This window comes from Pollicipes pollicipes, unplaced genomic scaffold (assembly GCF_011947565.3).
Source record: "Pollicipes pollicipes isolate AB1234 unplaced genomic scaffold, Ppol_2.1 Scaffold_7231;HRSCAF=8579_pilon_pilon_pilon, whole genome shotgun sequence".
NCBI lineage: Eukaryota > Metazoa > Arthropoda > Thecostraca > Pollicipedomorpha > Pollicipedidae > Pollicipes > Pollicipes pollicipes.
Genome location: NW_023597034.1, coordinates 43469027 through 43493201, shown reverse-complemented (window position 1 = coordinate 43493201; position 24175 = coordinate 43469027). Strand labels below are relative to the sequence as shown.

The window sequence follows — 24175 nt, the reverse complement described above, 5'->3', positions numbered from 1 at the left end:
TCTTTCTGTCTCTTGGAGCTGGAATAGAAGCAGACCGAACCTTAAACATAAGCAACGGTTGCCACAACCAACAGCAGCTTAAATCACTTTCAAGTCTGCACGCTTCAATACATACTTGTTTCATTAAAGTCTAGGTAATCATTCTCGTCGCCCATCTCCTCCGTCTCACTTCAAAGCGAAACGCGCGCTTCAAAATGCATGCCCAGCCCTTCCCGGGGCTTTCGCCAGCGCCCAGCCCGGTCAAGGTCGGGCTGAATTTAGAGCGTGTTTGGCCGGCAGATGATATTGGGAAAACTGTCCGGACTGTTGAACAATTTTCAGGAATGGCGCTTGGCAATGCTAATACGGAAAGTTATCTCAGATCATATTTTGTACCAGTGGAGAATCTCGGAAAATTCTCATTGCATGGTCAAGGCGGAGAACCTTTTTTCGCTTCGCATAGCTATGAACGTTGGGTGTACATCGCCCTTGGGATTCGGATCTGGGGGATAGTTTCTGGACCTGCCGAATGTAAGTGGAGCATCTCTGCGAATAATTATTGAAGAAATAGACATTCGTTGAATAATTTTCCCTCGGCCGCGCGCGCCCTTAACTTCCCCGACCGGCCCGATCGTACACCTGCCGGCCGGTGGGTTGGACGCCCGGGGTTAAAGATACCGACGGAGGGACGCCGGCCAGCCGACCTGGCGGCGGTTAGTTTCCCCCGTTTTTTTCCTGGAAGCGTCCTTGAAGCCGGGCCGACCACGGAGGCGAGACTGACGCGACCCTGGCGGCCTGTTTCTGAACTCACGCTTCGCAGCCTGAGGCTGTCACCACGTGGAGCGGTCCGATCAAGCGTATCCGCCCGGCACTTAGCGCTGCTTGCTAAATGACCGTGTAACCGTGGTCACTCGGCTGTGTTCCGGCGACACGGTCGAAGTTGCTGCAATCCTAAACACTAAGGCCGCCATCTTTGCAATCCATCCGATGCGATTTGGCTGGTCAAGTTGATTCAAAGATGCTAAAAATGTATTTTACTTAGATACCTTCTTGTCTGTTTTCCAGCTTACATCATTTTCCGCACATTATTTTATTTAGATCACCTGCTGCTGTAGCTGTCTGTAATTTAGCTGTACTCAACTGCTATCTGTTTCGTTCCGAACAACGCGACCATCTAAGTTAGAGAGCAGGCTTGTGTCCCCTCCCCCCCCCCCCCCCAGTTGTCCCGATCTTAGCCACCAATAGCGGTGCGCAGAAAGCGCGTCAACAACACGACACACCTGTCGTTTCTGAACAGGCAGATAAATTGGGTGGGCATGTACACCAACACTGTTATGGTAGGCACATCTGATCGACCGTTGACAGGTTTATGATACATTTATTTAGCCGATGGCAGAACGAACGATACGGTTTCAATAAACAGACACCTTTGATGTAAGGGGATGCAACAACTCACTGGAGCATTAAGGAAATTCCAAGTACCAAGTTTAGTATGTGTACCACATCTTGGAAGCACCAGATGTTGCACTAAGCAGCAGACTGTTTATGTTGAGCCATGTTGCTCCAGAGAGCAGCCGGTGGTTGGCACAAAGATGATGCTTCGATGTTTACAGTAAATCAGCTTTGCAAACATCAAACCTGCATATAGCTCATGTCTGACGCAGGCACGTTCAGCTCCATTCAAAGTCCAATGACGTCTCCTCGCTCCGGCACTGTCGCGAGGAACATGATGATGATTAGATACTCTACCACACAGACTGCACTTACACTGCAGTTTGTCCAGGTAAAACTACAACACCCTAGCATCGATGGCCTGAAATGTTAACCGTACAGGGCTTAAGCTGTCACTTATGTAGGAGCAATTAAGCGTCCTGTCGGGTAACGTTTCAACGGACTAGTAAGGCACAGGTTAAATGAGAACTGCGGCACTCAAATGGGAAACTAGTTGAGGAAACAGCATGTTGATGTTTGATTGTCAAGAACAGCTCACCATGCCTCTGGAAGTGAGCACCATTATTCGAACGCGGGACCATCCCAAGCTTTTTATTCGGGAGGAAAGACCAGAGAAGCAGAGCTGCCGTGGCCTGCTCTTTTAAATGCGTCAACGCTGCCGGTGTCGAGCTGCTATCTGGTTTTCACTTCGCCAGTGATCGCGGCGTATATCTAGACACGCGTCCATATGCCTGGTTTGAATCGTTGAGTTCAGTGGGGTCCGAAACGACATTTTGGCCGGCGGTAGTTCAGGTATCCTCTTTTTCCATTTGTTGACGTAATGACCAAGCAACCGCGGTCAAAAGACCATCAAGGACGTTAAGTTCAAAGTTTATCACTGGCCGTCAGCAACGTATGTTTTGAAAGCGTGTGGTGTGCGGTCAGCTCTGGATAGAGCCAAATAAAGGCGGCTTGAACCGGTTAGCACCGGCTTTGCCCGCGCTGAGCTCATTCACTCGTTGGATGAGTGCCATAGACTGCTCTTATGCCCCCAGACTAACAGTGCACGGTTTCCGGGGTCGGTGCCCGTCACGCGGCCGCGCGTTGGAATGCGTTTACTTTGTAATTACCGATTATGGATATTATAGGCAACAAAAGGCTTAGAAACATCTCCAAAGGTATATATGTGCGCGAATGGGGTCAAGGTCAGGGTACATTTCAATAAGGTCAGAAGCATCATGAAGCTCATAACAATACATAAGGCCAGAAGCCCAAGAAACAATAAGGTCAGAGTACATCATGATGCCCGGCTGGAGGGAGGGATGAACAAATTTACCCTCTCTTGATTTAAAACGTACTTTGGAGATATGTTAATATGCTGGCTGCACACAGTTCTCTTGTATTTTACACTACCGCTGCTATCATTTCCTGTGCACAATTACTCGACCGATCAATACCATGCGGCAAACAGACAGCCCATTTTCCTAGTAGCATGCGTGCGACTTAGCATGATTGCCGAGGCAGATTCGTCAAGTGGATAAATATTTCGGGTCATTGGTGATGCTTCTGCCTCAACAGTGAATTTATATATGACATGAGCCATGGATATGGCTCGCGCCCAGGATGGCCAAAGCTTCAAAATTAAAAGCGAGGGTTATATGCAAGGCTTATATATATATATATATATATATATATATATATATATATATATACATTGCTTCCAAATGTCTTAAAAATCCTTCACTTGGATTCCTATTTCGATTTATCAAATACTCACAGAATGAGAATATACAATCTTCGAATTTTCCAAGATTGTATCTTGGCGTCTCTTTCATGACCTGTGGCTTGTAACTCGTCCACTTCTTCGTATTTTTTCATGCGTACTTCTTCAGGTTGGTCGATCTCTCTTCATGATGCTGCCACTTCAACGCAGTCAGAGAGGCGAGATTGCCCTCTCTCTCTCTCTCTCTCTCTCTCTCTCTCTCTCTCTCTCTCTCTCTCTCTCTCTCTCTCTCTCTCTCTCTCCCTCTCCTCTCTCTCTCTCCTCTCTCTCTCTCTCTCGTCTCGCCTCTCTCCTCTCTCTCTCTCTCTCTCCTCTCTCTCTTCTCTCTGCCTCTCTCCCTTCCTCTCTCTCTCCTCTCTCCTCTCTCTCTCTCTCCTCTCTCTCTCTCTCTCTCTCTCCTTCTCTCTCTCTCTCTTCTCTTCTCTCCTCCTCTCTCTCTCTCTCTCTCTCTCTTCTCTCTCTCTCTCTCTCTCTCTCTCTCTCTCTCTCTCTCTCTCTCTCTCTCTCTCTCTCTCTCTCTCTCTCTCTCTCTCTCTCTCTCTCTCTCTCTGTCTCTCTCTCTCTCTCTCTCTCTCTCTCTCTCTCTCTCTCTTCCCGGCCTCCTCTCGCAACATAGCACGCATAGTATCAATGTCACTTTGACATGAGGTTGGGGAAGGGGGAAGATTGCTGCTGACCTTCAGAGACAAACAGTCTCTTACCTGCTCCACTCAGAGTCTCCAAACATTTGCGCCAATGTCCAATGCTGCAGTCTGCTTTCTTCCCATGTTTACGACCTGTTTTAAGGAGGCCGTCACGTTCCATTAACCAAGAAATTCAATTGACCACCATCCGTTTAAAAAGCTTTCCAGGGCAGATCGTACTAGTGGGTGCGATGGGCCAATAATTCGTGGGATGTTGCAGGGCGACCCGCTTAAGGAAGAAGCATAATGATGGTGTCCTTCCATGCCTCAAGGAAGACATAGGACGACCAAAATGCCATTAAAGACACCCAGAATTAAATGGAGCATCATTTCAGAAAGATTACGGGAGAAATCATAGTGCAGCTGACCACGCTGCTGCCGGCTGATTTATTCGCGCTTTGGCGTTTTAGTAAAGAAAATGGCGTACTTTAGCCTCCCGTAGTGTTGGAGAGAAAGCAATGATCATATCAACGAAAGCAGGCATATTCATGATACATGAGGCCCCCTGGTAATTTCTAGATGAAGTACACTGAACGAGGCTCTCGGGGAGAGCACCTGTGATGATAGACGTCGAACTGATTTGGTTATTGGTGCGTTACGTCGGTAGTGGAAAAGAAGGGCGTTTTTCAAGATTGGCTAGAACTATTCTTCAACACTGGTTCAGGGGGAGTAGCAGCAGTGAACTGCTCATTATAGGTTTGCCAGGAATCACGTTTGGTATTCCTTACAATTCACCAGTCTCGAGCGCGTTCAGGATTTCGGACAAGAAAATAGCACGCGTCATGATGGAGAAAAACGTACAGGAAGGCACGTTTTCGGCGTGCAATGATTTGTTTGGCTCCCTGGTTGACCACGATGTACTAGGTTGTTTTAGGTTTCTTTGCCCACTACGTTATGCTGGGTTATTTTACTTCCCTGGTTCACCACGGTAACTGGGCTGCTTTACTTCCCCGGTCCACCACGGTATACTGGGTTGCTTTACTTCCCCGGTCCACCACGGTAACCGCGTTGTTTTACTTCGCTGATTCACCACGGTATATTGGGTTGCTTTACTCCACTGGTCCATCACTGTATACTGGGTTGTCTTCCTTCGCTGATTCGCCACGGTTTACTGAGTTGCAAGCATTTGAGTTTAAGTCCTGGAGGCGGCTGAATACTGGACAACTAGACCAAGACCGTTTCAGAACATTAAATGACGCGGAGAAGGTTCCACGGGCAGGTTCAGTTTTATCAGTTCCGTTCTAACTTGGCCGTTTGCCCCAGCTTACTTATTGACACAAAGCGCGTTATAATGGCGTCCAGACAAGCGAACTGCGTGAGCTGACCACAAATCACGCGGCATCACGCGCTGCACGCCATCGTGAGCTTGTACGGAAAAAACGACACCTTCCGAATGAAGCTGCAAGCAAAGGTGAAACATTAGAAGTCATTTCTATGATATGTACATGCATGTGATACATCTATAAACACACACTTGTTTATATATATATATATATATATATATATATATATATATATATATATATATAATACAGTTGACGCGTCCAGACTCCATAACCAACTGACTAATTTATCTGATATTGCGGAAATATGAGTGGCAAAAGTATTGCAACTGTGCTTTAAGAGAAGCACAATTTACCAATCCATGTTACGCGTTTTGAAAGGCTCCGGCGTATCTAACATTGCGTTCACATGCATCTGGTAACCGCAGTCATCAAATCCAGAAAAAGTGCAAGTTGGAAAGTAGACGACTTTCCTGTACAAGGAACTTCCATTCACACAGCCCAAAGTTCCCTCTTTCGACGACAGATAAAGAGAACAGGTACATGTCACATCTGTGCCAAAAGCAAGTCGGAACTAACAAAGGTCTTGAAAAATATAGATAGCATGCATGTCCGCCCTAGTATGGGATGCGCAACATGGGGTAGGTAACAGCGCGTCGAATTATAGATCATTTCAGCAGGACCATCAATTTGTTACACTTTAGGCTGCCCGTCTACTAAACGAGTCTGAAAAGTGAACTAAGACCCAATGGTGGCTAGAGCTCGGCTGTATATGCTTGCATATGTTGTGAATAACATAACCATAGGCCCAAACAACCAGGTTTATGATATAATCCATGATTTCAAATATACAACGTCAATGGTACATTCGTTCTGATGCGTGCCACTTTGCTTTCAAACGCTTCTCAAGTGTATTCGCTTGGGGAAGATACCGCTCTTCTCCTTCGGGTTTGCTTTATTCCGCCGTGCTGCCTAACTGTACCAAACATATGGGAACTCTCCATCTGTTTCTAATCTTTGCTTGACCAAACTATGTGTAGCAAGACATTTCTGAACCATGAGTCTGCGATGGGGTGCAATGAGATGCAAGTAAAATAAGGAGCATGTGCTTACAACTGCATTTATCTTCAGCTGTACATTTAGGCTGTATGTGCTAGGGCCGTGCTTTACAGTATAAGCCCAGAGCGGCTAGCTTGCATTAGAAGGCATTACTTGTGTAGAAAACAAGGATCCAACATTCGGCTGAACGCGTTCAAGATATGCTGCAAATAAAGAAACACTGTTGCTTGTCATTAGTACAAATGTTTTTACCCTGCGAAAGACAATGGCGTTGCTTTGCATCACGCTGTAACAGGCTCTGGAGGCCATCTGCACAGAACACGCAACAGAAGCCGCGCCGGGCTGAGCAATGAAGCGCGTCAAGCTTACGGCGCCAAAATTCTGCCGTCGGCCAGGAATTTCACTATCGTGTGGGCCTACGCAATAAGAACTGTCTAGCGTGGGCGCCGATCCAAAATATACATTCATTAAAAAAGGTTGGACTGAATTTTTAAACAAACGCACATACATTCGAAGGCAAGGACAAAACAGCACCCGCGCAACTCCACACATGAACAAAACGCATCGCCCGATTCAGGTCAGCGGCTGTGCTGGAATTTGTCAGGCGTCTTGTCGGCCTCCTGACGAAAGGCAGACCCACCGGCCGGGTTACAGGCCGTATGGGTTGTCGCCACACCGGTGCTGGAGGGTGCGCCGGTGGTCCCTGACGTCATCCAGACCGATGTAGCCGCCCTCGAGGACAGCGCTCGCCGGCCTGCTCCGGCTGGTGGTAGTCCTCGCGGCCGTGTACCAGCCGCGTGTTGTCGAACACCAGCATGTCGCCGCTCTCCGGCAGGAAGGACACCTTGAACTGCGGCAGATTCAACATCCGATTGAACAGCGCCACAGCGCGATACCAGCGCTCCACTGCCTCCAGGGGCACGCCGAAGAACGAGTCGCGCTGCGCCTGGCTGAAGCGCACGCCCATCACGCGGCCGGCCGGGCTCACGTGCAGCACGGGCGCGCGGTGTAGCTTGTGGTGGCTGCGGCCCGTCTCCTGCGACAGCGTCACGTTCGCCCAGTCGACCGGCGTGTCGGCCAGCAGCCGGAAGGCCTCGGGCTGCAGCCGGCGCAGCTGGTGCGCCACGTGCACGGCATCGGTGAACTCGGAGCGGCCGCCGCCGCCGCTGTGCTGGCGGCGCACGTGCAGCAGCTGCACTTGCGGCTGATGCTCGTAGTAGGGCAGGTCCGTGTGCATGTTGAGCCGCTTTGTCGTGTAGGCGATGTTGATGGGGTCGACTTTGTTGCGCACCTCGAAGATGGTCTGGTAGTGGGTAGTACGCGGGTAGCCGATCGTGTCCACAAGGCGGCGCACCTGGTCGCGCTGCTGGCCGCAGTTCTTCACCACCACCAGGCCATAACGCTCCAGCGCCACCAGCAGCTCCAGCCGCGTCGGCTCGCTCTCCAGCACGCGCTGGAAGTCTGCGCACGGCAGGTGGTCGGCCAGTGAAGCGTCCCAGTGGCAGCGCTCCAGCGTGTGCTCCTCCAGTCGCCGGCGCTGCTCCTCCGGCCGGAACGAGCGCGCCAGCAGCCAGTCGGCGGCGTACCGGCTCTGGTGACCGCCGGCCCAGGTCAGGTGCAGCTCATCGCCGTCCGCCGACGGTGCGCACTCAAGCACCGTCGCGTCCACGTCGAGGTCGCGCAGTACGAGCGCACGCACGAACGTTGGCCGGTCTAGGAAGCAGTCCGAGCACTGACAGTTGTCGCGCATCCAGACGAACGGGTAGAGCGACTCGGAGCCGTCACGCCACTGCACGCGCACGCAGCGACCGGCCTCGCCGGCCTCGACCAGCTCGGCGGCGTCCACGAGCGGGACCGACGCCGGCGCCGGCTGCGGCCGATCCTCCCGCGGCTGCGGCAGGTCGGCGGTGCCGCGTGGGTCGGAGCGCTGGGCGAGGCCAGCGCAGCCCAGCCGCTGCGGCGCGCCGCGGCCGGTCGGCGCGCCGGGACGGGCCGCCGCCCCGCCAGCCAGCGCGGTCAGGCGCCGGGCCGCGGCCGCCGGGCCCGGCCAGGCAGGCGGCCCGACGCTTCCGAGCTGGGAGAGCAGCTGGGAGAAGCGAGCCGCCCTCATGGCGACAGAGGCCGGCCGGCGCTCGGCGGAGGACTGGCACCGGCACCGCCGCGCGGCTGCTTTACAGCTCAGTCCGGCTGGACTTTGTACTGCGACTTTGACCGGGCATCTGGTTACGTTGTCGACAGGGTGGAGCAGGCGGCTGGGAGGCCAGAGCCAGTGAACGGGGGGCAAGCCACGATGATGCAATTCACCCTCAACAGAAACAGCATGCCATCAAAGCCGTCTTTCGCAATGGTCATTATCGACCGACTGGACGACACAGCCGGTAAGTCCCTTACACGTAGCGAGTCCGTTTTTCGCGTGTAAACAAACTCTTATACCACGACAATGAATCACGCGTGTGACTCCTATGCCGGTAATGCGGGGCCATTTTCCGTTGTTAAGGGTTATCGATAGTTGGTGTTTTGGTTTAGAGCACTTTCGACCAGTAATGATCATTTTCAGGGCTTTGTGGTTAAGAAGAATGAATAGCAGTGGAGCAGGAATACACGCGCCTGGGGGACCAACCATCGAGCCTTAGCCCGCACGGGGACCCACTTGCGGAATATGCTCCGAGCACCCGGTCGGGGTTCCCCTCCAAGGGCCTGTCGGCTCACTCGCAGCTGGGGCATGCAGCCTGCCCCCGACCGACGGGCGTCGCGAGTATGCAGGATGACGCAAGAAAGAGGAAAGAGGTGTGGGTAAGGGCTATCCTAAACTACCTTGTTTGATGCAAAATGTATACGGCATGCTACAGCTGTGATCCAACATCACCTGCCAAACAAAGCGACTTCTCGTGGTATGCACGGGTGCATGGACCTGCCAACAATACGCGTAGAGTGTTCTTGCCATTTTGAATGTTGCCAGCCCACAAAATGGTCATGGGGTCGACAAATCTCAAAGGTTTTTCCAGTCATCATCTTAGCACCTTCTACAGCTGAGCCTAATAATGACAAAACGTTATTCGAATAAACACAAGGTCTTAATAAGTCCATATAATACTATATTGACAAGGCACATTTCTCCTACATTTGTATAAAACGGACCCAGCCCTCCCTCCCACCCCACCCACTTCACCCTGCGCTTCCAGATCAGATAAGCCCAGTCCACATCGGTCCAATATCACATTTCACTGCAACATCTACAGTGGCACACGGACACGCATGCATAGCGGAGGAAGGCACGTCAATTCAAGCATTAACAACATAATCCAACATGTCAAGTCGCCTTAGGTCGCACACCAACCACAAATGGAGCTAACAATGTTGCGCACTTCCGTTAACAGCGGCGCGCCGGCGGGCGGCACAAACGGCCAGCCGCCGTGACTTGGCACAGGGGAGAAGGCGCGACTGTGGCGCCACCACAGCGCTGGCGGCGGCGGCGGCGGCGGCAGCGCCGCCTGCCGGCTCACACGGTCGTCTCGCTAGGGCAGGCGTCGGCCGCCCCGGCGGCGTCCGGCTCCCGCTCCATGGCGCCGTAGTACTCGTAGGGCGCCTCGTCAGCGGGTGTGCGACGTCCCGCCCACCGGGCCACGCCCTCCGCCACGGGCACGCCCACAGAGTTCGGCGACGACGCGCCGTAGCAGTTCGCGGCGAACGGGCCGCCGGGATGCGACGGCCCGACGGCCGGGTAGGCCACACTGGGCGGCGCGCTGTTCACGAACGTCCCGGCGGCGTGCGCGGGCGCCGGGTACGCCCCGCTAGGTGGCGCGCTGCTCGCGAAGGGCGCGCCCGGGTGCGCGCAGCTCGGGTAGGCTCCGCTGGCCGGCGGCGAGCCGCCGAACGGGCCGGCCGCGCCGCCGGCCGCGTACCCGGTCTCTGAGAGCGGACCGTAGCCGTAGTCGGCGCCGTAGCCGTGACGAGGGCCGCCGGCCAGCGAGCCGTGCAGCAGACCTCGACTCGCCACCATGTGGTACTCAGGGTTGTCCATGCTGACCATGAACGGGTGCTGGTGCGCGGTGGGGGCCCGCGAAGACTCGCCTGGAAAACAACACCGGCCTCATGTTGCAGGTTGCACCAGCTTGAAATACCAACACATAAACTCAGGATATCAGCATGGACTCGGAAATCACAAAAAGACGGCTGCAGTGCTCCTCACGCATATCGTGGGTACCGTCTTAAAAACTACAGTCGCCACCTGCACGGAGCTTCATTTTATCTGATAATTTAACTGAAAGAAGCATAACGCCATGTAGCAACATTCTGCCAAGTTTAACACAATGCAAGTGCCATGTGCTTCCTTGTAACACCTTCACGATACATATACTGCACACCGTTTCAGACAAAACCACCTAGACTCACAATCAAAGTCTCATACCACACTTTCACAAAAAGTTCCGGACCGGACGAGCTCCCTCCTCACGGTCCGGCGACCGCGAACGCAAACCTACCTGGCTGGTATCCTGCCGCCAGATCCATGTACCCTCCGGACGAGCACTGTCCGTTGGAGGGCATCAGGTAGTCGTCCTCGTCGAGCGGCAGGTGCAGCTTTAGCCCCGCCACGATGGCCTGGTGGGAGGTACCCGCGCCGGCGACCGGCAGCGAGGAGTAGCCTGTCGCCGGCTCGAAACAGTCGTTATCGCCCAGATCGCCGTCTGCGGAAAGAAAAACGTAGATGAAAGTTAGATACGGGTGAGAGCTTACAGGGCAAGAGTTGTGGATTGGTAGCTTGCTTATTAGCGCATGAGTCGGTGATTTTAGCTGCGGTTCCCAAATACGGAGCCCATTGGTTCAAGCACGCTCTGCCGTTCTCCACAAACAGCTTGAAGTTAAGGTATTAAAGAGTGCGCCCGATTTAGAAATTAAGACCCTTACTACGTCGCCAGCCTCTGCCACGTTGAATCCCTGGTTCGCGAGTGGTGTTCCGCGTCGCTCCGACGCTCACGCTCGGCGTCGCTCCCCCGGGCCGGCGCACTGACTCACCGGCGGAGTGCAGGCAGTCCCCGGGGCTGGAGGACACAGAGTCAGTGCGTCCTTTGCCGCTGCCGTCGGCCGAGCAGCGCGGCTGGCGGCCGGCGCACGTGGCCGGCGAGCCGGGCCGCGGCCACTCGTCCACCTCGTCCTGCAGCGTGGCCAGCGACGACGCCGGGTAGCCGGAGCGCAGCGATGGCGCCGCCGTGCTGAAGCCCGTGTGGCCCTGCGGGTTCAGGTACTCGCCGGCGTTCACCAGCACGTCGGTCGGTCCGTCCAGCGCCGAGGCGGCCAGGCTGCGCATCAGCTCCCGCTCGTCCTGCCGGGCGAGGGGGGGGGGGGGGGGGGGGGCGTCAGCGGAGCGAGTAGCTGTGGCGGTGCTGTTGGTGCTGGTCATGAGTGCTGCGTCGCACACTTTCATGGCTTTAGGATAGTTGTCTGCGTCAGATTCCGTGACGTTGTAATACCAGTCTTGGTGGAAGCAAGGGCTGGTATTTGGGATCGTTCACACGCGCCTCTAACCGGTATCACTCCGCTCTTCCATTACTAATCTTCGAATCAGGTACCTCGAACCAACAACTCGATAAACACGTGACACAGTTCCTTAAGGACGTGAGGTGGATGAATGCAAACTTCAAGAATTCGCAGTATGCATCGTAGTTACCACTCTGCAGAGCCAGAGCGGGAGCCAAGGCCGGGCGGACCCCTTTCGTCCGAACACTCACCTGCTGTGTGTAGGAAGGCAGACGCATCAGCCGGTCGCCGGGGATGACCAGGTAGCGACCGGGGTCGCGCGACATTTTGGCAAACTCTTCAGACAGCTCGCGGAACGTGGGACGCGAGTCGGCGTCCAGCATCCAGCACTTGATCATGATCATGTAGATCTCGATGGAGCAGCAGCCGGGCTGTGGCAGCCGCTCGCCCTTCTCCAGCAGGTCGGGCACGTCCTTGGCCGGCACGTTCTCGTATGGCCGGCCGCCATACGTCAGCAGCTCCCACACCGTCACACCTGGCGGGCAGACGGACGCGTCAGTCGATCGTCACGGACTCGTGGCTGTGTACACCATCGCATCCGGAAATAATTGTATCTATTTTTGCAAATGCATACGCCTCCAAATGCTAAAAAATACAATTGAGAGGCGGATACCTTAAGTCGCAATTTTCAGCGACGGTTCTGAACAAAAATGCCCGAACACCACGTCAGTAACACCTTTTACGACCAGCTAAGAAATACAAGATGGCCGCTACAAAACCTAATGCCGCTTGTAAGTCACGCATCACTTTACAAACGATGCTTCGCAGCGCTCGCCGCTTCACGACTCACCGAACGCCCAGACGTCGCTCTTGTGGTTGAAGATGCGGTGCTGGATGCACTCGAGCGCCAGCCACTTGATGGGCATCTTGCCGCCGGCCGCCTTGTACTCCTCCTCGTTGATGTCGAGCAGCTTGGCCAGCCCGAAGTCGGTGATCTTGACCGAGTTGGGAGTCTGCACGAGCACGTTGCGCGCAGCCAGATCGCGGTGCACCAGCCGCCGCTCCTCCAGGTAAGCCATGCCGCGCGCGATCTGCGTGCACCAGTTCAGCAGCGGCTTGCTGCCGATCTTGCTGCGGTTATTGCGCACGTAGTCGAGCAGGCAGCCGAGCGGCATCAGCTGCGTCACCAGCATCATCTGCGATGTCATGCAGACAGCCAGCAGCGGCAGCAGGTTCGGGTGGTCCAGCGACGCCATGATGTACGCCTCCTCCAAGATCTCCTTGTTGGTGTCGGCGCCAGTGCCCTCGCGCAGGACCTTGATGGCTACTGGGATCTTCACGTGCTCCTCCTCCGGCACCCAGACACCCTTGTAGACGGTGCCAAACGCGCCGAAGCCGAGGATGCCGCCCTTGCGCAGCTCGATCTCCTTGACGATACGCAGCTTGGCCAAGTTCGGCTTGACGTTAGTCACTTTGAGCGGCTCGTTGAGACCCTCTTTGCTCATAATCATCGTCATCTTCAGCATGTCCTCCTTCTTCTTGTCGCTGCGGCACTTGCAGATCACGCCGGTAGCGAGCGCCAGCAGGACGACAAGCGTGACAACCACTGAGGACGCGATGATGGTGACGCTGTCTCCCGAGCCGTGCAGTGGCAGCGCATCCGTCTCGCTCGAGCAGTACGGGTCATCGCCATCCTCCGGGAAGATCTTGTGCGGGTGCGAGTCCGGACAGTGGGCCGTGCAGTTGAAGGCAGAGCTGTTGGTTGAGCCATCAGCAGCGTCCTGCGGAGGAGGCACGGTCAGCAGCTGCGGCGATGGTCTGAAGCTCCAGCACTCCCTGGAGCTTTGTCATTGGAAGCATTGCTTAAAAGAAATGTAAACGAATGCATGAATGATCAGAGATATGTTAGAATGTACCAACGCCTCCCTTTTACGTGCAAGACAGCCCTGAGAATCGGCGTAACGCCGGAGGCACTATTTACGTGGTGACAGAAAACCAACACCGCCAAAAAAGAAACAGCGATGTTGATCTGCTTTTTCTCTAACTCCCCTTAAATCTGATATGATGAACGTTGCCTAACTCCAGCCCGGGACGAAAGCAGGCCCCAAATCAGAAGAGGAGAACACTGTGGTCACGAAACTAATTGCCACACACATTCCCTAGTCATGACGAGCCTCAGAACGCCCTACGCCCCAAGCGCCGCACGACGTGCAACGCTCGCCCACACACTGACCAGATAGATGCGGTAGTTCCTGCAGGCCTTGCAGCGCTGGCCGGGTCCGTAGCAGCCGCGACACTCGCTGGCACAACGCAGACACTGGTGGCGCTCCTCGTCGGCGAAGAAGTCGTCCTCGCACGCGTCCTCGCACTGCTCGCCGTTGCGGTAGCGCACGCACTCGTGGCAGACGTTCACGTGGAACCTGTGGACGAGACGACGCGCGTCCGTCAGAACAGATCGACGCCGAAGATCATACTGAATGACTACGAGCGTTCAACTCAGCATGAGTATAAGAACATTAACTGTACCGCGTTGATTGCACAGTGACATTTGGTAGCTGCACAACTCGAGCAGATATGTACGTTAAAGGGTGACGCTATTTTTAGTCTTAGCGATGTTGTGTGCGACGTGTTATGTTGACACAATAATTAAGAAATGCCCAGGCTGCAAAACCAGAAAGACACATGACGTTTAAGAGACCATTCGGTTTGGGTTGGAGTGATCTGGTGAAAATTCAAACCACTTAGCTTGTGTAAGGAAGCTGCCTGGATGTGCGCATAAAGATGATGTGTAGATGGATAGATCGGATCGAAAGCAACAAGCAGTATTGCGTAGGCTAATCGCCACTGTAAATCTGGCAGCTGTAGTCTGTCAGAACCTAGACATTTCCAGCAAGGTGAGATCCCGAGACCACTCACCCGAAGCCGGTGCAGTTTTTGCAGCGTGGATGACAGCCGCGGCAGATACTCTTCCCAGCCAGGGCACGCAGCGGACCCTGCTTTTGCCAGCCGACGAACTCGAAGTAGGTTCCCATCGGACACGTCTCGTTCACGTTCAGGCACCGGTCCTGGGGCGAGAAGGCGGCGCGATGTCACGTCACGTCACGTGATGTCTCCGAGTGTCTCCGAGAGAAGGTCACGTGATGTCTCGGAGCGTCAGCTGCGGGGACGATCTGAGCGGCCGTGGCTTGCGCCATCGCTCAGAGCCAGAGCCGGCGCGCGTCGGTGGGAGCGCCGAGGCACACCTGCCAGCGCCGGCCGTGCAGCTGGCCGAGCCGCCGACAGCTGGCGAACGTCTCGCCGTGGCGCGGCGGAATGCGGGACCTCCAGCGATCGACAAGTCACGAGCAGATGCGAGAGGTCTGTCGTTCCCGTTGGCCTGCGCTTACAGCACGGTCGAGGAGTTTCACACGAAGATGTAGTACGATTGTGTACTTTGGTGGGAGCGGAGGTGCTGAATAATGACTGCTATTTACGACAGCAGCCCCGTCTGACGCGCCGTGCAGCATACGAGATGAGGTGTCAAGCGAGATCGAATCATGAATTTTGCTGGGAAGACGTACGCCTGGCAGGCAACACACGTCGCAAATCACCCGCACCAGCTCAAGATCGATGAATGCCCCCCCCCCCCCCCCTTCCTCTGCTTTCCCACCAGCTGCAGCTGGTCCGAGAGTCGGCGAGACTCACCACTGAGCCGTCGCTGGCCAGAACAGCCCCCTCGCAGCTGAAGCAGCCGCCTTCGCCGACCGTGTTGGCCGGGCCCGAGCAGCCGCTCACGCAGTTGGCGTGACACGGCAGGCACTCGCCCGCCGCGTCGTACTTGGTCGCCGGACACTGCGCCACGCAGTACGGGCCGTCGCGCACGTGCTTGCAGCGCACGCACTGGCCGGGCCCGTGGCCGGTGCACGGGCCGTCGCACTCCTTGTGACAGATGTCGCACGTGTCCTCCGAGCGCTGGTACATCCTGAGGGCGGCGAGCGCGGTCAGGGCCTCGGAGTGCGACGGCAAGGCACTTCGGATTGAGCTCGCGCTTGGAAGGTGGGCCACACTGGCAGAGACCGCAAGGTAGGAGATAGCTCCCCCGTCAAGGAAGCACGCCAAAAATCACACGATTTCACATCCGTCACCAGAGATACTCTGGGACGGGCGTCGGGCTGCGGGTGATCCGGTGCCGACAGCTCGCCACGCAGGTCGGCACGAGGGCCCGTGCGCGCGTGACTCTCACCCCAGTGACTGGTCACACTTCTCCACGCAGCGGTCGCCGACGCGAAAGTGGCGACAGCGCAGGCAGCTGGAGGCATCAGCCGCCCAGCAGCCGTCCTCGGTGCACTGCTCGTGACAGACGAGGCCATGGGCCGCTGCGGACGGAGGCAGATGGTCGGGGCGGGCCAGGCGATCATAGCGCGGAGGCAAAACACCGCACAGGAGCCGCCGGGTACGCCGGTGCAGACACGAAGACAGACGTGAAACATCGCACGGGAGTCGTCAGGGTACATGGGTATAGACACAGACACAGGCACAGACACGAAACACCGCACGGGAGTCGTCGGAGTACACAGGTGCAGACAGACACAGACACGAAACGTCGTCCCGATCTGGTCGCTAGTTTACACACATGCCATACCGAAATTCCATCTTGCAACTCTGGCATGTATAAGCACAACACGGACGAGGAATGTCTACCGTTGCTCATCACTCTATTCAGCATGCAGGGCGATGACAGATCTTCCAAGAAGCCGGGGTGTTTATCGTGCTTGAGTTCTCAGTGTCGGACAGTGTGTGCATTTGTACGTCATGCAATGTCTACTCAGAATGATAAACGCACGTATAAGCGACAGCAAGCTCCGTTCGGCGCCTGTGCATACAAGTTTGGCGCGTGCAGCTCGCACCAGTGTCTCATCTCGTCCGCTGCCCTTTGGGGCAACCCCTCGAGCAGGGGCGCAGGTCGGCTGAGCTCGCGTTGACTCACCGCAGTCGCTGGCGTTCCTGTTCGTCCCGACCATGACGTCGTAGGAGGACTGCGACTTCTTGTCGTGTGAGATGAACGCCTGCCAGTTGATGCCGTCGGCGAAGCAGAGCCGCTTGTTCTCGGCGATCAGCACGCCGCCCGAGCGCACCTTCTGGAAGGCGTTCAGTCCAAGCGACTCGAGCGACGTCTTGATCACGTAAAGCGCCGTGAAATACTCGTACTTGAAACGGCCGCCGATGATCTCCAGGCCGCGCAGGAAGCTCAGATCGCGGAACTCGGGGTGGTACGCGTCGATCTGCACGTAGCCGGTGATCTCGCGGACCGTGCTCAGCACCTCCAGGCGGCGCGGGTGCATCTTGCCGTAGTGCGGCCCGAAAGAGTAGTTGTTGTAGATCTCCTGGTAGCCGTCGAACGAGTGCTGCATCACCCGCAGCGAGCCCTGCAGGATGGTGCAGTTCTTGAAGTGGTCGATGTTGCCGGCGTGGATAATCCCGTCCTTGCCGATCTCGCACACCTTGGGGCAGGGTCCGTTGCAGGGAACACACTCGCCCTTGACAGCCTTCTTGTTGGGCGGACAGGCGCGCACGCACGCGCTGCTGTCCTTGAGCAAGTGTTCGGGACACTCGCGCACGCACGTGGCACCGTACGCGAACTTGCCGTCCGGGTTCGGCTCCCACGAATACGTGATGGAGTTGTAGCGCATCATGGACGGACACTCCTGCTTGCAGACGCCGTTGTCGTAGAAGTTCCGACATGCGAGGCAGTCAGACTGGGTGGGACCCGTGCAGCCGCCAGCGCAGAAGAGGTGGCAGCACTGGCGCGGCTCCGGACCGAAGCAGCGGCCGCCGTGGCACTGAGGCGAGCAGTTGATCTTGCTGAGCCGCTGACAGTTGTCGGCGCCGGGCCCCCAGCAGCCGCCCTCGGCCGGGCAGGACTCGTGGCAGCTCGAGCAATTCCGCTCGCGTTCCGTGAAGTTGTACACGTATACGTCGATCGCGCCCGGCCCGGTCAGGATCTCGTCCCAGTTGATCGATTTAATGTGGCAGAGGTTGTAGTTGTTGAAGATGCCCACGCTGCCGGCCAGTACGTCTGAAGAGAGCAAATGGCCCATCAGACAGCGGCCCTCGCCGGTTTACAGCTGACGCAACTCAAGATCAGAGGTCAGGACAGTTCGAACAGACGTGGTGAGGGCGACGAAATTGAACCGTATACGCATTCGGTGTCACTGCGACGGTGGAAAACAGCGCATAACACACATCATCCAAGGGCTGGTCACCGTCAGTAGCAGCCTGTCAGGAGTTCTGGTGCTCCGAGGAACGGCAAAAAAGAATGTCACCCCATGACCCCATGATCAGAGAACCAATGTACCAATGTCAGCCAATAATGGCAGCGAACGTTGAGCTACTCAGCGCCAACAAATGTCGACTGATCGATAATTGTAGAAATAGCATCCAGTGATACGTCCGTCAACGAATGGTCCCACCGCAGCGTGGACACTATCCCGTTGCGGCTCGGCTGGAACCATGCCAGTGAAAACAGCCATGTGCCGAGCCTGGAGCCTTTCCTCTGGGCACGGAATACGGCACACTACCACGGCTGGGGCGCCGGCCGTTTTTAGCGGCCACGCAGCACATCTGACGATCATCAGCTGCCCTTCCTGGGGTGGTCTGGTATCCGTCCGACCTCACGAAGACCGGAGACGTTTGCAACGCGTTCGGATCCACTCCTTTCGAACGGCTCTTTGAGAGCGCAGATGAAGACCATTGCCAATGCCGAATTCACCAACGCACTAGCATCCCTCCCACACACATACACGTGGAGACTCGATTTGTCCGGCGCTTGGCTCCTGTTTCGTCGAACCAGAAAACTCACCCCTGAGGGCCGGCATTTCCAGGCTGAGCATCTTGGACATGGTCACCATGAGGGAGAACTCCTCGTCACGCACGTTCAGCTTGAAGACTGTCCGCCCGCGGATGATCTGCAGCGAGGGCAGCACCAGCCGCTGCACGTCCACGTAGGAGATGAGGACGTATCCGGTCACCTGGGGTCACGTGGCAGTGATCAGTCCCACGTCGGGGCACGTCCACATGGGACCGGTTAGGCAGGGCTTCACACGGCAGGGGACCAGTCACTTGTCGGGGCAGGGACTCGGGTACGGCGGCGTCTGACAGGCGTCGAGTCCCAGGATGTCTGCACGACTGAATACAGATAAGCGATGATATGTTCTGTGTCTTAGCAACTGGTGCACTGCTTATGTGGATAGTACATGCATGTTTTTATTTCTGTTCATACACTGTGGACAGTCATGCACATATAAAATGGACGAATGTCACGCTGAAAATGTGACGTTTTCGTCCACTTCTCATTAGCTTGTCAATGCGTGAAGCCGCGCCGAAGTCCCCCAGATGAAGTACACCTGCCCCCCCCCCCCCCTCATCACAGCAAGAGCGTGTCTCTGTGGCAGCCGTCGGAGAAGTCTGTTCTCGGAACGCGGCCCTCCGAGCGTCGCCGGCGCTGCCGGCCCGCGCGCCGGCCCTCCGCCTCCGCCGGCCCACAAATTAATGTACAGGTTAATGGCCGGCCGGCCGGCGGCGGCCGACAACTGTGAAGTCACTGAGCGCGGGCGCGGCCGACCCGGCGCCGGCGGCCGCCGGCGGCGCGAGCGTGCAGCGCCGCCGCGGCCCGCTGTGCAGGCGGTGCCGGCGTCCGTCGCTGCATCATGCCGATGCGGGGCCAGATAGCCAGATGTGTGATTAGGCCGCCGGCGGTGGCCTGGCCGGCGCCTGCGCGGAGCTGGCGAGGGGGAGTGACCTACAGGCTTCTGCTTGATGTCACTGGAGAGCATGGCTCGCGGCGAGCTTAGTGTATGAAGCTTGTGTGCTTCGTTGCGGGTCTTTTAGGTGTTTAGGTAGGACTGCAGCTGCAGCTGCGGTCGCAGTGCTCTGTCCGAAGCTAGTCCACCAAGTGCAAACAGACAGTCTGCTGGGCCAAGAAAACGTGGGGGTGATGATACCGAACACATTTCAGTTAAACGAGACATAAAAGTTATACGCCTCGTTACAAGCTTCCTTTTGTGGGTAAATTAGCTTTTACGTCTGGAAGGGATGCTTAAGAACGAGGCTTACTGCTTGGAGTGAGATCCATACCAGGCACGGTTCATTTGCAACGCTCCGAGTTCTTATAAAGACTGTAACAACCCACAACAGAGGGCGTGCTTTTACACATTACAATCTGCTTATAGAATACATCACAGGAAAGCCGAACACATCAGGTCAGAAAATGATCCAGCACTACCACGCAGATAAGTAAAACAAAAAAAATAGCACAGCCCCTGCTTTCCTATAGTCAGTGTGGGCAGGGCGTATGAATCGCTTTTGGAACTGCGGAAACAAAAAATCAGGCACCTATTAGAATTGTGCTGGGCACGAAAACAACAGTTCGTTTTAGAACAGTCGCTGATATATCAACGCAAAAGAACCGCGATCACACGTATCACTGATGGGGTAATTCAAATACGGAAGTTCTTTCCGATGCCCGCAGTCTCTTTTACCCAATGTAGGCCATTCAATGCTAGGAGACATGTTCTCTTCACCTAAACATATAGGTCACAGTTCGCTGCAATGCAGAGGGAGCTACATCACTCGCGTTGTCAGCATGGCCAGCCCAAAAATAGCACGCCGGACGGCTGTCTTTGTTCTGTCCTGTTATCTGCGTGTAAATCTTCCCGGAAATTGCACGTGATATCACTTGGGAAGAAATGTTTCACGCACTTGGAGCAAAGACCTTATCATGCTGGGCACATACAGGTTGCCATTTGTAAATGGGCGGAAACATGCAGATCGTGGCTTAATGTCCTCCACATTACCTATCGCCTGGGAATATTGCATGAACGCAGAAAACACGCATGTGGCCAAGGATAACCCCAATATCTCAGGCTAACGTCGTGTCATTCATACCGAATTGAAAGCATCAACCCGTCCTGTTGCCCGCGCATTGCAATAACGAGCATCTAACGGGTCATGGCTTTCCAAGATCTACTGGATGTACTTTCTTTCCCGCAAAACATCATTTGAGTTGGTTCATTGCAATCCCACAGCTACGCTGTGTGCACATGTACGAGTGTGAGCCCCCTGTATCTGTGGCGGACTGCACCAAGGCCCCTGCACCCGGAGAGACGTCGCCGTTGTTTACCTATCCGACCAGTCACCGACTGATGGTGTTGATCGGGCCCCGTTCGGCTGCGTCACGGGCTACCCTCCGCCCCCTGCACTGATAGCGGTGACCGGGGCCTGTTCGGCTGCGTCACGGGCCACCCTCCGCCCCCCTGCACTATCACTGGTTCTGATGGGACGCAGATTAGTCCCGCTCACAGTCTGGGGCCGGCCGATCGCCGAACAGAGCAGGCAGCTGTGTGGCCCCGGTGACCGGCGGTGCGGCAGCTGTCGGGCGCCTCCCCCCCCCCCCTCTCGGCAGACCGTGTGAACGTCTGTGTGCCTTAGCTAATGTGACCGCTCTGTACGGATACATTCGCAATTATTAACCCCGGTGTGGTACACTTCACTGCTTGTCGCAACACGACCTGTTCATGTACACAAACATCGCGGCACATTTGGGATGCGGGGACGATCGAGTGAAATATTGACGAGTTGTAGCGTTCGATTTAGTGCAAAGTTTTGGGCTCTTGGTTTTCACACTATCTGCCTCGCCGGCAGATACGCAACCACTGTGTTTGTTTAGCTGATTTCTACATCCGTCAAAATACAATGTTTTATGACAACAGTGACCATTGTCAACTGCTGTTCGAAAGTAACTATCAAGGATATATACTTAATAGAAATAGGACTGAACTTATGAGGATGGCAACATACTTCACTGAATTACATCGGGTAGCTCTTAACTTACGACGTCAACCTGCTTTGCTTTGGACCTGAGTAATAACAAAGACCCATTGCATTCTCACTTCGCACTTTTCAAAATGTAACTTATCTAAGGTTGTGTCATTCTTTGTCGCTTATCTACCACATAAGGACTGATGACTATTTTCAATGAAAATTTATGTGATTATAACACGCTGCTGCTCGGTGTCAGAGATACACCAAGAGCTTAAAAGACATATCGCCCCCCCCCCCCAAGAAAACACCTTATATTTATTTGGCACGAGAATGCAGAATACGGGGCGTGACAATACGAAGCTCTGAGATAACACAGTGGAGGCTAGGCTTATCAGTTGCACCACAAAAGAGGGCAATTGCACTTGCAACATACAGGGGATAACGTTGACCCCAAATGGAAGATCTACCCCAAAACAAGTCGAGCGTTTCTGCAGGGCCAGCCGCGTCATCTGCACCAGCCGCGTCATCTGCACCGGCGTGACCCCAGCAGCGGCCCAGCGCCCGGCGCAGGCTCGCGCAGGCGAATCTCGCCCTTCCCGCGCGCCGTCGCCAGCCCACCTCTCGGATATACTGCAGAAAGCTGAGGTCGAGCCGGTCGTCCTGCAGCCAGGTGAGCTCCAGGTTGCCGTCTACGTAGGTGCAGTTGGTGTAGCGGTCCCTGAGGTTCTGGTAGTGGGTGGTGCGGTTGCCCGGCACGGACATGCGTCCGCTCGTGCCGATGCAGACTGTGGGCACGGCGGGCCGGTCAGGCGCGGGGCAGGGGGTGCGGCGACGCCACAGACGCGGCGGCGCCAGCGCGGGCGCCGATCAGCGCATTGTGCATGCTGCGAGGGAAGACAAGTAGGAAGCGATGCACATCGGTTGTATATCACTGTCATAAAACAGCACCCTATACTTTGCTATAATCAACAGCGGCTGGATGGCTCAGTGCACGTTTGTTTTCTAATTAGAGGCAGAACAACAACGCATTTTCAAGATGTTGCCGCTCACGTACGCACGATGTTGTCGAACACGACCGTGCAATTGAAGGTACTTACTTTTTGGTTTATGCGGCATTTGAGGAGTGAAGACGTCAACAGACGGCTTCCCAAGGCCCTGACCCAGCGTCAGCACGCAACAAAACAGGAGCGCGCAGCCCACAAGGCTCGCGCCGCCCCGATTTGGCAGCATCCTGGCGATATGGCAGCCGACCGCGTACTATCTGCACGCGGCAGGCGAGGCCAGCTCGGAATGCACGGGCTCCGACATGGTATCACAGGGAGTGGAAGGTGGGCGGGCCGACTCAGACCGGCAGCTGAAAAAAGGACCAAGGGCCGTCACAGTGCGGTCAGCGTATGGGAGAATACAGGGCATGAGCAGCCGCATTCTTGTCCGGGCCGCCAGTCCGTGTGCGCCTCTCAGAGTTATTTGCTAGGCCGGCGTGTTCCGGACTTTTCTGCCCCGCGGCGACAAAGGGCGTCGTCCGCGGGGTCGTCACCTATCCTCAGTGACCGCCTGGCTTTATTGTTACTTGCTGATCCTTCCAACTCAAGCCGGGTAGACGCACTAGCATGCAGCTGTTCCGGTTTGTGCTGCGTGACCCTATCGAGGTCACAATAGCAGCTGTCCACGCACCAACCGGGCAGGGTGGCGTCAGTCCAAGCTCATGGTGTCCCCCCCCCTACCCCACCTGTTTTGTGTCCACGCTGCATTCCAATCTGCCTCGGCTACGGCTGTCAGCTCGGTTGGCCGGCCGATCCATTGTTATCACCGGGCGACGAAACAAAAACCGGCAGCAGCCCGGCGGGGCAGAGTGGTGCAACGAAGGCCGAGGTCAGAGTTGGAAGACATCGATGGAATTTAAGCCGCGAGCCCACGAGCAAATGTGCAAATCCCTCGTTACGGTGTGCTTTTCTCTAGCCGCGAATTCACTGCCGTGTACACGTCCATACATTCAAAACTTATTTCATCGTGATTTGAGTGTCGAAAGTAGGATATAAAAATTGGCTTGTAAAGGTACGGACAATGACCTCGATGGTATACGCCTCTGGCGGAGTTTCTCCGCATATTTTAGACGAGAGTACTAAAAGCGGTCCGTTTATGACCCAGTCCTCGGTGCTAGTAGCCTCAGTCGACTGTCCCGTCTTGAATGCGCGTGCGCCGTCCGTCGCTCAAAGGATCGCGGGCCTGGCATCGAGTCAATTGTCATGTGCTATGCAAAGCGCAAGCCGAACAAGCCATCAATCATACTCGCTCTCATGGAGAATGCCTGCTATTTTCTCGCGGCATGGCGGCGACCGTGCTCGATGCAAATTTGGGTTTGCAACCTGCCCAGGATGCATAGGGCACCAGGTACGGAATGTGCGTCTTAACCCCACCCCCCCCCCCCCCCCCCTCTATCGAGAAAACTCGGCGGTGCCGAGTGATGCTGGGTCCTCTAACCGGTCCCAAGCGCCTCAAATCTCTTCGGCACAGACGGTCGGCAGAGCGTCGACCCCACGCCGACCTCGACCGGTTTTACGGCTAACAGAACGTCCCACAGCCATCAGACTGATAATTGGTCCACAACGGGGAGAATTCAGTAAAAAAATGAAGCGGTCTCGGGCGGGTATCTAAAGTTCACCTTTCACTTCATACGGGGTGCA

At 55.5% G+C, this 24175-nt stretch overlaps 2 protein-coding genes across 2 annotated transcripts in view; both read right to left on the bottom strand.

Moving 5' to 3' along the window:
- Positions 1–5424: 5424 nt before the first annotated feature.
- Positions 5425–9193, bottom strand: LOC119110159 (gamma-butyrobetaine dioxygenase). The gene is made up of 2 exons (XM_037233894.1): positions 9183–9193; positions 5425–8074 (listed from the first exon to the last, which is right to left on the bottom strand). The coding sequence occupies exons 1-2, from the start codon at positions 9191–9193 to the stop codon at positions 6928–6930; spliced, it is 1158 nt and encodes a 385-aa protein (XP_037089789.1). The 3' UTR covers positions 5425–6927.
- Positions 9194–9717: 524 nt separating this feature from the next.
- Positions 9718–24175, bottom strand: part of LOC119110158 (epidermal growth factor receptor) — a 66905-nt gene continuing 52447 nt past the window's right edge. Inside the window, exons 2-13 of the mRNA XM_037233893.1 lie at positions 22110–22276; positions 18532–18700; positions 16660–17748; positions 15916–16048; positions 15378–15654; positions 14610–14758; positions 13927–14113; positions 12544–13474; positions 11945–12228; positions 11232–11538; positions 10700–10903; positions 9718–10289 (exon numbers count right to left, since the gene is read on the bottom strand). Coding sequence (XP_037089788.1) covers positions 9718–10289; positions 10700–10903; positions 11232–11538; positions 11945–12228; positions 12544–13474; positions 13927–14113; positions 14610–14758; positions 15378–15654; positions 15916–16048; positions 16660–17748; positions 18532–18700; positions 22110–22276 — 4469 coding nt within the window. The remainder of the gene's footprint in view (positions 10290–10699; positions 10904–11231; positions 11539–11944; positions 12229–12543; positions 13475–13926; positions 14114–14609; positions 14759–15377; positions 15655–15915; positions 16049–16659; positions 17749–18531; positions 18701–22109; positions 22277–24175) is intronic.